At 42.7% G+C, this 16,762-nt stretch overlaps 1 protein-coding gene across 1 annotated transcript in view; it reads left to right on the top strand.

Annotated features, from left to right (window-relative positions):
- Positions 1 to 16,762, top strand: part of ELP2 (elongator acetyltransferase complex subunit 2) — an 88,329-nt gene that overhangs the window by 34,531 nt on the left and 37,036 nt on the right. The window contains exons 8-12 of the mRNA XM_090039094.1: positions 1,237 to 1,380; positions 9,193 to 9,288; positions 14,396 to 14,496; positions 15,223 to 15,354; positions 15,868 to 16,017. Coding sequence (XP_089895220.1) covers positions 1,237 to 1,380; positions 9,193 to 9,288; positions 14,396 to 14,496; positions 15,223 to 15,354; positions 15,868 to 16,017 — 623 coding nt within the window. The remainder of the gene's footprint in view (positions 1 to 1,236; positions 1,381 to 9,192; positions 9,289 to 14,395; positions 14,497 to 15,222; positions 15,355 to 15,867; positions 16,018 to 16,762) is intronic.

Raw genomic sequence — 16,762 nt, forward strand, 5'->3', positions numbered from 1 at the left:
TTTAAACCCACTCATTTGCTAGTTCTTGATTTGTGGTCCAGTGTAAAGCTAATATCACTTCATTACTTAGGTGGAGGTATATTTTAGTGCTAGCACTACCATTTTGTTCCAGGAATTGGTGACTCAGATACTCTGCTGCTTCTGTAACATTGCTCCAAATTTTGGATGGTATTTGTAATTTCTGTCTGTCATTCTATTGAACGAAATTTCTTGGACTAAAAAAAATATAATCCAACATGATTCCATTTCTGTATCATCTCAGCCCTGCCAGGATACAGTGATCCCTGAGCTGCTAATGGCAATACCACTACAGCATGATTGTTATATAAAACTCACGCAATCTGACTGCAGTAGAACTGGTTGAGAAACAGCCAAACTGCAAATCTGTACTGTATGCAAATCCCTCTTTTGTGACTGACTTTGCATTCATCACTTTAGCCTGCCCTGTCCTGCCTGCTTTTTTATGTGGCTATCTTAAGGGTATCTGAACTGAAATATAATTGCATCAGCAATTTACCCTTTCCAAACATGCTATTCCTTGTTACTGAGGATGAGTTGGACCCAATTTAAGTAGTTTTTAAGAATAGGTTATTTTTAGGAGTTCTCACTCTTCCTCTCAGTCTCTTGTAAGAGCAGCACAGTTCGTGGGGAGAGGCTTTTAGCTTTTAAGTAGACTGTCACAAAAAGTACTTATTTGGTGGTGAAGACAAAAAAATTGAGCGAAGCTTCAAGGGAGAAATGACAACTATGAATAAAAAGAGGAAAGAAGATTTTTAAAATATGTTAATTAAAGAGCTCTTTGGATTCTTTTCCCTAAACCTCATGGACAGTAGACAGGGCCAGATACAGGAGGAGAAGCAAATATATCTGAGTTATTTAGCACGTTCTTTTGGTAATCACTATATCCTAAGCTCCAAGGCTGAGGCTTAAATTTAAATATTTGCATATCCCAGTATATTACTGTTGCTTTATAATGGGGAAATGCTCACGATTCAACATGTTTTAAGTACGCTAAGTTTGTGGAGTGGAACCTGAAATGTGATGAGTTAATATTGGAATGAAGATGGACATCGATGTTCATTGAGCTGTGTGTATATGGGGAAAGGATAAGATTATATATAGTGCCTTGAAGAGACAAAATACTTTGTCTTTTATCTATTTGCTATTGGTCCAAATAGGAAGAACTATGATTTATCTGTTTTTTATGGGATTTTACTCATTTTTTTTTTTAAACAGGTGAAGATCTTTTCTTAGCAAGCTGTGCTCAGGACTGTTTGATAAGAATCTGGAAAGTGCATACAAAATCAATGCAGTCTTTGAAAATCAATGATGATGACTCTATAAGGCTGAAGGAAGACATTTTTACTGTTAAAAATAAAAGTAGGTAATAGTTGAAATGATCTTTGTACTTATTCTCTCTTTCAGCTAGTGTTGATATTGATGCTTTCAGTGGAGCTAATGAGACTTTTACCAGGTATAAGTAGTTGTTCTTGTGCTAGAGGAATTTAGGAGCAATTAAGTTATAGTGAATCAGGGAAACTTAATAGCAACCTCATTGAATTATAAATAACATGTTTACTTGAATATAAGAGAAGGTTCCCCCTTCCCCCCTAGTAAACATAGCGGGGAAAGCCCTTCATCTTGCATTCATACACAAGGAAACCATATTAAATATATTGCCTGCCTTTGAACTGCTGCTAAAAGTAGCATGTGCCCTGTAATGGAAACCAGCTATGAAGTGGATTAAATACAGCTAGCACTGAGCATGACTATAAAGCCCATATGGGGAAAACATGCGGATGGGGAACTTTTGCTTTTTTTTTTATTAAACTCAACCTTTTATTTTAAAAAATCCAAAACCTCCTATACATATTTACAAATATCAAACATATCATTCAACAAAGCCTCATATTATATTAACTCTTTTTAATCTCTTAACAGTTTACAATAACAACATTATCTCGTCTCACAACTATCCCCCTTCCTACCCTCCCTTCTCTCTCCCTTACCATCTCAGGCACTCTTCAAGCAAATACATATTTATTTATCTTTCTCCCACATCTCTGTTGTACTCTCCACTTCATCCTCCTTATCCCTTTGCATATAATATTTGAACTCAGACAGGGCTAGCTGTAAACATTCCTTCATAGTAAAATCCATTCCCTTTGTGATCATCAGGGATCCAGGTTTTCCCTGATATCAAATCACAAATTCTTTCATAAAAAACCCAAAAAACTGTGATTAAAATGAAAGCTCCCCCACCCCCAGCTCTGCTCGTGCCTTTCATTCCCCCTCACAGCCTTCCTGATGCCCCCAGCTGCCAGGGCTATTGTCCCAGGTCTACAGCTCCCTGCCCCTGCTCCTTCCTGCTGCCTGCAGTGGGGTGCTGCTGGCTCCCCGCTGCTGTGCACACTCCCAAGAGGGATGGGGGGGGCCTCGCAGGGCAGGGGGGACTCCCAAGGGAAGCAGTGCAGAGCTCGCAGCAGTGAGCAGCTTTATCACTGTGCCCTGCTGCCCTGCTTCCCACCCCCCGGGGCCTCCGCAGCCCAGTGGGCACGATCTAGTGCAGCAGGGAGCACCAGAGCCGCATGGAGAAGCTGCTCACCACTGAGCTCTGTGCTGCCCTGGCAATGTGTGTCTGTGTGGGGTTGCAGCGAGGGCAGTGGTGCAGAGTTGTACCCTTCAAAGCAACAGCATGCACAGGGGGCACATTGCCAGGCCAGTGTGGAACTCGCAGTAGCGAGCAGCTTTGCGCAGCTTCACTCTTTCCTGCCACGCTGGGTTGTGCCTGCTGAGCTGCGGAGGCCCCGGGGGAGGGAAGCAGACAGGGTGGGAGCCTGCACCTGCCCCACGCACAGATCTGGGGGACATGGGGCCCCTCTGTCCCCCAGGAGTGTGCGCGGCAGGAGGGAGCCAACCCTCCCCCTCTCCCAGACAAGCCACCCTTGGCCCTGTCCTGCTCCCTGCTGGGGCCCTGGGCCCCAAGCACCTCTGGGCTAGGCAGCAGCCCCAGCCTTGCCCAGCTCCCTCCTTCCTTCCGTACAGGGGCCTCAATCCCCCTCTTTCTGTTGCGCACCCCCCCTGCGCGCGCGCGCATACACACACACACACACACTCTCTCTCTCTCTGTCTTACCTTCTGGAGCTGCTCTGGGGCCATGTGCTTGTCCATGCATGCGGTGCCCCCTGTTGCATTGCCGTGCCCCCTGTTGCATTGCCGTCTCACACTCCCTCCCAGCTCCCCGCATGCTGAAACTTAGCTTGCAGGGAGCTCATTGCAAAATGTCAAAATCCCCAGGTTTCTCTGGTAAATTGAGAAATCCATGTTTGCCTCCAGTTAAAGGTAAAATCTGCCGTTTATTCCATTTTTCTGTGGGAAGTGGAAAACCCGGATCCCTGATGATGATCAAGTTCCTCATTTTCCACAGACCACCCATGTCCATACCTTCTCTTTTTCTTCTGCCATTTCTTAACCAACTTATACATCACTGTCTCAAAACTTACCTTATTCACTTTTAATTTGTAAAAATCTGCGCCCTCCTCCAAACCTCCCATGCACAGTTGCATTCCCAAAATACACGGATCACTGATTTTTCCCTTCCACACTTCTCCCATGGGCATTTTGCTGTTCTTCCCAAACCTCACCTATATATTGAACCTCTCTTACTGTTAAAACCCGCCTCACCATTCTCCACATCAGGTCTGCATATTCCCCTTTTAAATCTTCCCATTACCCCTGTCCATACTTGCCTTGTTTGTTGCTTTGACAAATCACCCACCTCAATTATTTTGTCTTTCCCTCTGATTTCCTTAAAAATCCTCCCCTTTTCTTTCAAGCCTAGTATCCCTAGTCCTTCCAAGCCTTGTACTTTAATAAAAATTTCTGCTCTCCCGTAATATATTGGCAATTTCCAAGCCCACCCTGTCTCATATAGGCCCATCCTGCACGGCCATTTCCCCACCCAAAATCTGCAAAAATTTCCCACTTTCTTGTCTTCTTCCAAGGCTTCCCTCACAACCATTCTAAAATAGTATGCGTAGATAAACGTCTCTGTCCCACCCTCCGTACTGTTGTCCGTTGTATAATTCCTTCCTGACAATCTGTTCCTTTTTAGAACCCCAGAAGAACATACAAATCAGTCTCTGGATTTTCCTGCTTTAAATCCATGATGGAGCATGTACTGCACCACAAACAACACAATGGGTAGCAACACCTGTTTTACCAGCTTTCTTTCCTGCATATGTCAAACCTCTTATGCTCCAAAACCCTAAAATTTTCCTAACCTATCTCTTCCCATTCTTTTGTGACTTTTCCTTCTATATCAAGAACCACCCCTAAGCTTTTTATCTGATTCTGAAGCACCCTCATGCCAGACTTCCCTAGATCTCCCCAATTTCTGATCCCCAACACCTCACTCTTAGCCTTGTTTTACTTTTGCGCCTGAAGCTTCCCTGTAGTCTTCCATATGTTTTAGGATTCTGTCTAATGAGACTGTATCTCACACCATCACATTAATGTCCATATGCAGTGAACATGTTACTTCCTACCCCCACCCAAGAATATTAATTCCACTCATTATATTGTGCCTCCCTTTATCCTTCTGTGCCAGAGGTTCCCTGGTATATAAAAAGATCCCAGGTGACAAGGTGCACCTTTTGCCTCACCCCTGTTTATATTTGAAAGGCCTAACTCAAGTTTCCCTTCACCAGGACCTGACTGTGCTGTGCCATACAGCAATTCCACCCAGCTTACCAACTTTTCCAGGAATTCCATTTTCAGCAGCACCTCAAATTCAGGTGTTACCTTGTCATACGGTTTCTCAAGATTGAAATTTACTAGTACCATATTCCATTTTCTATCCTTCACATATGCCAGTGCGTCTCTCAACACCCAGTGTGCTTGCACAATTCTTCTCCCTTCCACTGCACATGTTTGTTAACTTTTCATTCCTATTGCTATGACTTTTGCCAGGATTCTGTAATCTGTATTCAGTAATGTGATCGGCCTCCAGTTCTTGAGGTATTCTCAATCTCTCTTCTTATACAGTAGTACCACTACTCTGTTTTCAAAACCCTCCCCAGTCTTTCTTCTGTTATCTCTGTGAAGACTTCCACCAAATCCTTTCCCACCCACAGCCAGAAACTTATGAAACATTTGACTGGAAGTCCATCCTTTTGTGGTGACTTGTTTCCTTTAGAAGTTCTTAAACATTTTTCTACCTCTGTTATCCTTATTTTCCCCCCTAACTCATCCTTCCTTTCATCCTCCACCTTTTCCTTGATGTCCTACAAAAATCCCCTTCTGCTTGCTGTCAATTTTCTGCTTTCTGTACAGATCCTCACAGAAGTCTGCCACAGTGTTCAGTACCTCCTCCTGGCTTTCCACACAGTCTCCATTCTCCTTTTTCACTCTTTCCACCTCTCCCTTTGCTTTTCTGACCCTTGTGGCAAAGTATGAGTTCCATTCTTCCCTTTCTGCCACCCAAGGCACTTTCACTAGGAATATCTTTTTGGTGGTTCTCCCTTTAAACCATTCCTCCACCTCCAACTCCGCCTTTTCCAGTTTATCCTTCACCTGTCTCCACCTTCCTGCTTCCACAATTAAGTGCTGCACCCTCTCTTGTCTCTTTTTCAGCTCCCTTATCTTGTCCCTTGCCCTTCTCTTCCCAACATTCATGAAAAATACACTTGTGCTTCTTTTAATCATATGCCACCATTCCCATCTGCTTTTACAACAATTCTTTAAGGTTCTCCATTCCTCATACTCCTCTGTAAACTCCTTACACATTTTTTTGTTGTGAAGCAGCCCTCATGTTCACTTTCCAGAGGCCTTTCCCTTTCCTGTTCCATCCCCGTGCTCCCATCTCCACCTGTAGCACTCAATGGTCACTAAAATGTACATCTTGTATCTCTTTCTTGTGCACCACCACTCCTGAGACTAAAAACAAAATCGATCCTCAAAGTTTTTCTTCCTCCTGGCTCCACTCTTATATGTACTTTCTCTCTTGCCCACACATCACTGAAACCTTCTTCCTCGATAATTTTCTTTAACATCTTTGAGGAATTGTCTAACTCCCCCTTACCCCCCCATATCCTTTCTCAGTTATGCGGTTGAAGTTGCCAACTATGACTCTGTGTCTCCCCACCACCATGTACATTTCCAGCTTCCAGAATAAAGCCACCCTCCCTTTCTGCAGGTGCGTATACGTTAAACGACTCTACTTCCATCTTCTTTGTCTCCAACAACACTGCATTCTTCCTTCTACTAACACTTGCGCTTGCTTGACTTTAACCCCTGGGTTTTTAATTAACGCCACCACTCCTGCCACCGCTATTCACTTTTGTCCCCGCCCACTATGACTGCCCCGAACCCAGTCTCTTCTCTAGATATTTATATTCGTCTCCCCACAGTATTCCATACTCTTGTAGACATATCTCATCCCCATTGATTGACCTTAAAGTTGCTGCCATTCGGTCCCACCTTGTCCTTATCCATAAACTTCTCACATTTAAAGTTCCAACACATAAGAACATAGTAAAAAAAACGGTGGAAGCCACTGGTCCTCGCCTTCCTTGTTTTATGGGTTGTCCACATCACTGCTGACGCTCAGTGACTCTGTCCCTCCTCCCTTCCTTATGCCTGTCCTTCTCACTAGGTTCTTCTGGGCTTGTGAGAGGGGCTGTTGCTGACCCCTCCCCCCACCACATCCTTCCAGCTCAGGAGATCCTTCCGTCTCCATTTCTGATGTACCGTTCCCCCCCACACCATCGCTTCTCCCTTCTCCCCCTTTTCATCTTCCCTTCTTGTTTTCTTCCGTGGCAGCCTTTGTTTCTTCCTTTTTCCTACCCACATCTCCACCCATTTCCCTTTCTCTAAAGCAGAACTTTCTTCTTGGTCAGTCTCCATCATTTCTTTCTCTACTACTGTTTCCAGGCTTGTGCTTCCACGTCCCTCCTCCGCTTCCCCCTCCTCCTTTAGTTGTTGTGCTGCTTCCACAACACTCGTTCCACACCTTTCCACCTCTGGTATTTCTTCCACCAACACTTCCTCCTCCAAATGTATCCCAACCTCCCCCACCTCTTCCTCCTCACTCATCTGATTGAAGTCATTCCCTTTTTTAGGTTGTGGTCTATTAGAGAGAGAATCTGGGCATATGTTTTGCAGGTGCCCTTCCTACTTGCATATCCTGCATTTCATCACTTCCTGGCACCCATAGGCTCTGTGCCCTATCCCACCACACTGGTAGCAAATGGTTAGGGTACAATAGGCTGCCAAACGCCCTTCCAGCCTGCATTTGCTACGTTAACATGGCTGCCCGTGGTATATGATGTAGCCCTGGTGCCCACCTACATAAAAAACTGACAGCAGGTGCCGCATCTCTCCCAGGCTCTGCTCCTCCTTTAGAATCACTTGTACCTGAAACACCCCAGTCCACACGTTATATTTGTGACTCACTTTTTCCACAAATAGGACTCTCTGGACTGTCCCCTCCAACCATCTCTCCACGTCCACTTCTTCAGGGACGCCCAAATACATTTTAATGATCACTTGCTCTCTTGACTTTTGTTCAGTGGCAAAAATCAGTCGTTGCAGTTCTTCCTTCTCCTCCATTTCCTTGTAGTTTCTCTAGAACTGTTCATAGGCCCCTCTGTGCCAGTGGGTAAAACCCTGTGACCTCCCATTTGGATAGGCCATCATGCATTGTAAGTACATAAGGTTCACTTTCAAAATATTGATCAAAATCCAGTCTTCCCTGCCCAGTTTCAACTGCTTTTTCCTTCATCTCCATCACTGTACCAGCTGCCAATCAGATTCCAGCTCTCAGCCTGAATCTCCATATTTGACTCCACGCTGTTTGGTTTCTTCTTCTCTGCTCTCAGTTCACCAGCATTCAGAGCTACCACTATCTCACCACACTCTTGCTCCTGTTTGTCAGATCATTGATCAAGTTTGCACACTCAGTCTGAGCCCACAAAAGGCTGAGAATATGTTGATGGGAACCTTTTTTTTTTTTTTTTTTTGCACCGGTCCTGGAAGCACTGCAATACCAGGTCAATGCATGGAGTGGACGGAGCACGCTCCGGTTCCACCAACCAATACCAAAAAGAATTTGCTCAACATGAGCGGAATGCGGGTACCACAAGAATAGGTTAGTGCAGCCCAACTGAATAAGATATATTGTAGTGCCCATTGATCACAGTCTCCCTCAGTGCTGAGTCCTTTAAAGTAATGGTGAGCCACTACATTTTTTTTTTTTTAAATTTATATATATATATATAGACTTCCTCTTGACTCCCACAGCTGAGCTGTGCCCTTCTTTCCCATTTCTAATGATTCCTCTTTCTTCACCAGCCTTAAATGCCTGGCAAATGTCACCAAATTGGGCCGCAAACAATTTATCCAGAACCCCCTGTGGCCCCCTCTCTCAGTCTGTCACATAATTAGTGTGGCCCTGCCCTTTATGAGGTGAAGCTGAACCAGGTCGCTCTATTCCTCATCTACATACAAATTTTGGAGAATCCCACGACTCATGACAAGAACATGCAGTTCCAGTCATGAGTAGGAACTAATTACCACATGGCTCCTTGTGGGGGGTGGAGGGAGGGGTGTCTGGAATACATACATATACTGAGCAGCTGCGGTGTCACCATGATTTGAAATGCTGTTGACTCTGGTGGGGCCCAGCTTAATGAACTATGTGGTAGATAAATATACTATTTTAACGTTTCTTCTGCTTTTTAACTACAGTTCTCTTATCGTGTTGAAGTATTTATTATGCAGGGTGTTAAAGATATTCCCATACAACCTTGTATTAGCGTTGAGCTGTGGTTTAAAGTTAGATATCTTTTAATCAGTTGCATTACAATCTGATCACTCTTTAGTTATGAATATTTATTTGGGGGCAAACCTAACTGGATATGCACGCTCCTCTAGATTAGGCTTAGCCTGTGAAATTGCCTTTCGTTTAGTACCACTGCCAGTGAAGGAAATAGGATTGGCCTGTGGGTTGAAGTGTCTAGCTGCATGGTAGTGCCCCTGACAGGACGTAGCCCTGAGCAGCAGCTCACATGTGATGTTTTCAACTTGCTGAAATTTTATCACTGAAGCTGTGAAATCATCAGAAAATGTTCTGGCTTCTTATGAAACTGATTTTAAAGAATGAATGTTTTCACTTTCTCTGTTCCATGGTAGATGCTGAGACAACGTATGCAGTTACTCTGGAGTCAGTATTAGCTGGCCATGAAAACTGGGTGTATGCAGTTCACTGGCAGCCTTCGTTTTTCAGAGGTAAGAAAATGGTACATAATGTACACTTCTTACTAGGTGATGGTATAAATGTGGTGGAGCTGTGTGTTACATCACATGGTCCCTGACATCAGAAAATCCACCCCTGATTGGGAAACACTGCCTCTCCATAGGGTCTATCCTCATGGTACATGGCCTAGCCTTGGGGCCCCAGGCCATGAGACATAGACACAACCTGTCAGATAGCATGGGGTTCCAACCCCTCTAACAGCTGTCTCATTGTCCTCAACCAGTTGATGGGGGTTTCAGGGCCATCAGACCTCCCCAAAAACAGTGCCAAACCAATTGACTTGAGGGCGCACACACACAAAACCTTTCAAAAGAAATCATTTTGACAAAGTATAGATAAAATCCAAGTCATATACTAAAAATCAAACATGTACTATAACACATTTTAATTTTATTCCAAAATATATTTTTGTCCTGATTTGTGTGTCTTTTAGTGGTATATGTAGAGGCAATTGTATAATAGCTCAAAATAAAGTCTTTCTTTTGTATGTTGTGTGTGTGGGGTAGGGGTAGGGCGGTGTGTATGGGGAAGTGTTTGATGTGCGGTTGGTGGGGTATGGTGGGGTGTATAAGGGTGTGGGGGTGTGTAGGGTGGGTTGGGTATGAGTGTGTGGGGGGCTGCCTGAGACTTAGATCCTGGGAGCTGGCCAGAGGTGGGTGAGAGGATGGAGGGGCAGGGGGTATATGCAGCAGAGCTTGCCTGGACAGTACAAGTGCAGGTGCAGTCTGCCCCTGTCCCCTCCAGCTTGTCTGCTCCCTGGTGCTCTGCATGGGGCTGAACCCCTGCCTGCTTCCTCCTGGGGCAGCCTGCCCTGTGCTCCCATCTGCATATGCCCCATGCTCCTGCCTGCAGCCACACTAGCCCCAGCCAGCTTCCTGGCAGGGCTGCCTTCCGCCCACGTGGCAGCCTGCAGATGGCTGGTGATCACTGTGGTTGGGTGGAGTTGGGTGGAAGGTGGCCAAGAGGTGGAGCCGGAGCCGAGCAGTTCCTCAGTTGGCTGCAGCAGTGGCAACAGAAGCCCTGTTGGGACGCTGTGCACACTGGGTGGGGCCCTCTGGTGAGCGAGGGCAGGAGCATAGTGCACACTGTCTCAGGTTGAACCTCGTGGGGCTTGGCCCAGTGTGAAGCCCAGCAGGAGCAGCCGTAGGCTGGATACAGTTAATTGGTGGGCACTTGCATGCAGGCTGGATCCAATCAGCTGGTGGGCTGAATGTGGCCCACGGGCCATATTTTGTCTATCTGTGTTGTATCTCCTGTTGTATACTCTAATAAGGTCTGTTTTTTTAAAAAAATCTTAATTTGATAAAAGACAATATGAATGCAGCATATAACTGGTGCATTTATATAATTCTGTCTTTTGTTTGCATTATTTACGTAGTTCCTGCAGTGTAATCTCACTTTGTTCAGTGCAAATTCACATTCTTTTTTAAAAAAATGTTTTTATGCATGTTTTCTTTAGAAAAATCAATATTCATTCAACCCTGGTCTGCATTATGTAGTTTTGCCCATAGAACTTTGGTATTGTCTGCAAAACTCTTGGAAATAGTCTCTAATTTCATTCACACACTCAGCTCCCTTTTGGAAGTAGAGGCCCTTCATTCTGGCTTCTCTGCCACAGGGAAATCACAAGAGAGCTCTTGTAGATATGCTCACACTTTCTGTTGGTAGCCATGACCCCTTAAACAGCTGGTGCCTCCCTGCTGCATAGGCACTGTAGTAGAGTTCCAGATGCCATATAGATGTGGGGAGAGTCTGGTAGTTTCTCTGTAGCAGTAGCTGTCTTTTGGGAGCCATCAGATGCTCTTCTTTTTTGGGCAATAGTTGGTTTGTTTTTGTTAGTTTACATCAGGCTTGTCCAACATATGAACTGCGGGCCACCATGCGGCCCTCCAAGCTGTTTTCTGAGGCCCAAGGTGCTGTGACAGGAAACGAAAGTAAACATTATACTTTCGTTTTGGGGGGGGGGGTGATGTGCTACCACTTCCTGTGAGGTCTTTGAATATGGCTCGCTGACCCACTGGGTGATAAAAAGTTCATGATCTGGCCCCACATTCAGAAAGGTTGGACAGTCCTGGTTTACATGATGTGAAAAAAGTGAGTATGTGGGGGGGGGGTGAAGGGATGGGAGTCTGACTGCTTGCCCATGCTACTGCCTCCCTCCCCGCTACAGTGGTAGGGGCAACTAATTTAAGATGACCCTTCAATAATTAGATTCTAGACATGGAAACTTACAACAAATTTATAATTTTGCATGTTTAGAATCTGATTACTGGAAGGTTGTCTTAAATGTGTAGTAGTCTTGGATTCAGGTAAATAAAGTAAGTTGTCATTACAAAACAACACATGAATTTGAACATTTTCAGGTGAAAATCTGAAAGCTTTTGTACAAGTGTGTACTGGGGGGGGTAAAGGAATAGATGAATTTTTCATCTATTACTCAACAAATATCCAGCATCAGTATATGCATTGTATGCTGTAGCACTTGAGAGAATGATGACTGCACTTAAGTAATACACCGTTTCAATGGTTAAGGCTCTTGGGGATGGATAAACTGCCCGAAACTTTGACTCTCACTGTCTTAGACAACTATGTTATGAAGAATCACAGACATGGACAGTAGCATATGAAAAAAAATTACTCAGTAGGGTAGAAATGTGCTGTTGTTAAAGGCTTGGGACAAAAGCATTGATAATACAGCTTGCTTATAAAGTTAGTTTATTGTGACTTTTTAACTAATCCAAAATTTCCAGAGAAGTTAGTTTAAAAAACAATAGAAAGGTGTTAAACATTTTTGATGCTGTACAGAAGTGACATTTTTTAATACAGTGGCTTTGAAAAATATTCTGCTATGACTAGAGTGAAGGTTCTGATTAGAACTGGCATTGGCTGAGTTGAAGTATTAAAGAATAGAGTTGAGTTGTCCTACATTCCACTACAAAATCCATCAAATGGAATTATGTCACTAATCCCTTATCGTTACTAATACTATAAAGGCACACATCTCATTCATTGAGGGAAACTGTTGCAGATCCATTTTAAATATAGGTCCTTCCTAGAAAAATTGGATGCAGTATAGAAAGAATGGCCCTGAAGGGTCTCTTGGCAGATGTTAATTTAATTGCATGATGGTTTTTGAGGAATTTTATATTTTTATATTTAAAAACCTGGTTCTCAGTACAGGGTTACCTGTGCACCTGGACCTTTGAAGGTTCACCAGGCAGGCTGGGGAACACCATGGACTGGGGTGGTCTACCATCAGGGGACCAGTTTTCCAATGCAGGGAAAGAGGGTGGCTAACCCTCTTAAAGGACCCTTTTCAAGGGACAGATGGTGGCTGACCAGCATGAGTGGGTAGGGGGCAGCCTTGGATCCAGGCTATAGCTGCCTGTTGAAAGGTATATTGTGCAGTCCCATCCTCATTTTAAAATACCCCTTTAATGGTTCTGGCACAGGGGGAACCTAAGATTAGGGAGCAGTCCCTGATTTTGGGCTCCCTGTGTGCCATGAAGCTGCGCTGCTTGAATGCCTTTAAAAGGCCCCAGTGCATATGGAATCCCACACTGGGGAACTGCTCTCTGATTTCAGGCTTCATCTGTGTAGGCATGTTCAAAGGGCATGCATGCTTCTGGGCTACTTACTGGTGTGGGGAGCCAGAGATCAGGGAGCTTTTTCCCAATCTGAGGCTCCTGTGCTGACAAGTTTATGCCACACATTCAGATTAAAGTACAATACAAACCAGTCACAACGATGATCTACAGTTAATGAACATTTCATAATGTGGAACATCTTTATGGCTGCTTTGCTATTTTATCATGCCATAAATTACTCATATGTGTGCCATGTTACAAATGTATGGTGTAATTAGCATGTTAAGTTTGCCATAATTGTAAGGTATGCCAAGGGCCTAAATCAGTAGATTACTGAAAGCGCTACAGGAAATGGAATGGAAACATTTTGAAGGGAATTTTTTTTCTCCCCCCCCCCCCCCCCTTTTTAAAATTTTTTGAAGAAAGATGTTGAAAGAGATGCTTTTGAGAGAGAAAGGAGGAAACTTGGAGCAATTTTCTATAAATTTGCCTGTTTAACAGACCTGACCAAACATCTCAATTAGAAACTGAAACTTCAAGGAAAGGACTCAGTTACTTGGACAATTTAAATAGGTTTTGGATTAAGTTAAAACTTTTTAAAGGATCCTGCAAATGAAATTGATTCACTTTTCTTGTAGTCAAGAAGGAACTCAAGGGTTACAAAAGGGTTGACTTCACAATATTTTCTTGTAGAAGAGTTTTCAGAAGACTTGATTTTTATAGTATGAAGGAAGCTTTCCCTCTGGCAATGTGCTTGAAACAGTAATTGCAAGTGCAGTTTAGATCCCATTCATGAGTGTTTGACTGCCCCTGTGTTCTGCCTAAGCATCTACTACAAGGTTCTGGATGTGACCCTTGAGGGTGTTTGAGGGAACAAGTATCCAAATTATTTATTGGATCCTAGTTTGCAGAGCAATGCATATCAGTGTAGCAGGTTTTTTCATTTTAAAGCTTAGTTTAATATTAGTCTGTTCTTCAGACAAATCTCTAATGTTGAGTCGTTACTGATGAACAGTTTAGAATTGTTATATGTAACTTGTAGGGGCTGTAATATTCTCAGGAAGTTTGCAAGCTTTTACTTTCCCTAAATTGAAACTTAAAAATCCTAACTTAAGGACATCTCTTGAACTGTTTGTTTTTATGATTTTTCTTCGATCCTATGACCCCAGCTTACTTCCTGCCCTTCGGGTGTGGGGCTGGACTCGATGATCTTCCAAGGTCCCTTCCAGCCCTAATGTCTATGAAATCTTATTTTTCTTTGGCAGTCTTAGTGAAACAAATATTTGGAACAATACTTCTTTTACACATCCCTGACAGAAGTGCATATCAGTTCAAATTCTGATCCTGTTAATATTGACACTTACTAATGGTTCAATTGCAAAAGTTTTTCAGTGCGGCAGTTAAATTACAACTTTTTTTAAACACCGGTACTACTAAATGTTTTTAAGAGCATTCTAACCTGTTGTAGCATAATTTCTTTCCTGTACTGCAGATGGCAGCATTCATCAACCAATGAGACTACTGTCTGCATCGATGGACAAAACTATGATCTTGTGGGCTCCAGATGATGAATCTGGAGTATGGCTAGAACAGGCAAGTGCGCCGTTTGTTTGTTTGTTTCTTAGTTTGGGCTTTTCCTAACTTAAAACCCATTTTGGATTTTTTCCCCCAAATTTTTCAGACTGGGTTTTTTTACTTCATTGTCACATTGTTCAGGCAACATATAGTTTTTCAAGATGTTTCCTAAATTACATTAATATTAGTAGAGTAAAAACTGTTTACTGAACTCCTATAGTAAATGCTTGTGTCACAACTGAACCATTTTAAAATTAGGAGACATCAGACTTAGGGTTGTCTGCAGTGCATCTTTACTACTGCCCCCCAGCATTTATTTATTACAATACAGCCTGTAATTCCATGGGCAAATACTCTTTAATCCGTAGGTCCTTTTCCTTATTTAGTGAAAGGGATGGGTAGCAGATAGTGAAGCAAAAGATGGCAAGGACTTCTGTGCTTAAAATGCCGGTCTGGGATGTAAGCAGACTGAGGTATCTCTACTCAGACAGTCTTTCAGCCAGGGCCCTATTCTAATGCATATGTGCAGAAGGGGTCTTATTTAGGTTATATGAGCAACTTTTATTCTGGTGCCTACTACAATTTGCATATCTCATGTTTACTGTTTTGAACATCTTTTTGTATGTAGTGTTTTAATATAGGTTGTATTTTGTGGTGGTCCTTTATTCCTTAAGTTCGGAATACATTTACAGCAAAGGGAAGGCCAGTTATTGAGCTACAGATGTTTTCCATTTGTTCATTCAGGTACGTGTCGGAGAAGTAGGTGGTAACACACTTGGATTTTTTGATTGTCAGTTCAGTTCAGATGGCTCAATGATTCTCGCTCATGCTTTCCATGGAGCATTGCATCTTTGGAAACAGACTCCAGCTAACAAGGTGAAGAGTTTTCATTGGCTTTGTTGCTACTTTGAAAAGAACGTGGTGGATGCTGCTGTGTAATAATGTTTACTTCAAATGACAGAACTGTTCTTTCTCAAAATGTGCCATTCTCCAGGATTCTTATTCTAGGTCTTGAATATAAACTCCACAGTGTTGTGGGTTTTTTTGTTTTGCTTTTTTTTCCTTCTATGGGCATTCATAGTAATCAGAGTGAGTGCCCCATCACTTGTTTTCTTGCCCAGTTGCTGCCTCTGAACGTTAATATCAATTTCTTCTTGAATATGCAGTAAAGCATCTCTCACCAAGACTTGTATGTGTTCAGCCAATGCTCTTGCTCTTCAATTAGATCTATTTTTAATTCTCCTTCTGGTATCCTCTTTGTCTTCCTTTCATTTAGGTTAGTTCAACAACTTCTATGTTCAGTTCCATATATTTTGTGTATGGTAATATATAGCTTGCAGGCTTGTCTATACTCTCTTTCTCAAATGCATATATGATTTTTTTTAACAGAAAGAATGGACTCCAGAAATTGTGATTTCTGGGCACTATAACTCTGTACAAGATTTACAGTGGGATCCAGAAGGGGAATTTATCATCACTGTTAGTTCTGATCAAACTACTAGACTATTTGCTCCTTGGAAAAGAAAACACCAGACAGAGGTAAATCTTTGGAAATGTTTGCAAATTCAATAAAGAAAATTTTACCGCTCAGGATGAGAGAAGCACCTTGGAACCAGATAAGCAGCCTGAGCTATTGCTTACGCTTCAGCTGCTCTAAAGCACAACCTATTCGAAATTGCATATGTGCGTTCTAAATTTTTAATATTTTTTCCTTCAGCATTTATTGCTTTCATTTTTAAACGGAGAGACTGAAACAGAAAAATACTTAAATAAAAGCAGGTCTGGCAAGAATTTGCTACATTTTTATATGGTACCCCAACCAGGGACCTGTGGGTATTATTAATTATTGATAGCAACATTTCCAGCCTTTCTAAAACCACAAGGTAATTGAAAACCTAAGAACAAGTAATCTCTAAATTCTCATCCAGGTTTTTATATATTTTGTTATATTTTTTTTTACAGGCTCATTTGTTATTTTACTTTAGAATTGTTGGTCCTGGTGACGTTGCTCTTTACTCAGTCCGTTCTGTTGTCTGTATTGATGTTTGTTTCTGAGAGTAGCTAATCTCAAATACCTCTTCAGATAACTCAGACCTTCACTTCTCTCCCAATGCATTGTATGGCAGTAAAGACTGATTTAGAGATATTCTTTTAGTTATTCTCTAAGATCTTTAACTTCCTAATGGTTTCCTTAAATTAGAGAGGTAGTTATGTTGGTTTGAAGTCAGGCAGAAGGCAGGGTAGAGTTGCTCCTTACAAGTTAACTAAATTAGAGATGCATAAG

Source organism: Crocodylus siamensis, chromosome 3, assembly GCF_052110815.1.
Source record: "Crocodylus siamensis isolate JL-2025a chromosome 3, ASM5211081v1, whole genome shotgun sequence".
NCBI classification, from domain to species: Eukaryota; Metazoa; Chordata; order Crocodylia; family Crocodylidae; genus Crocodylus; species Crocodylus siamensis.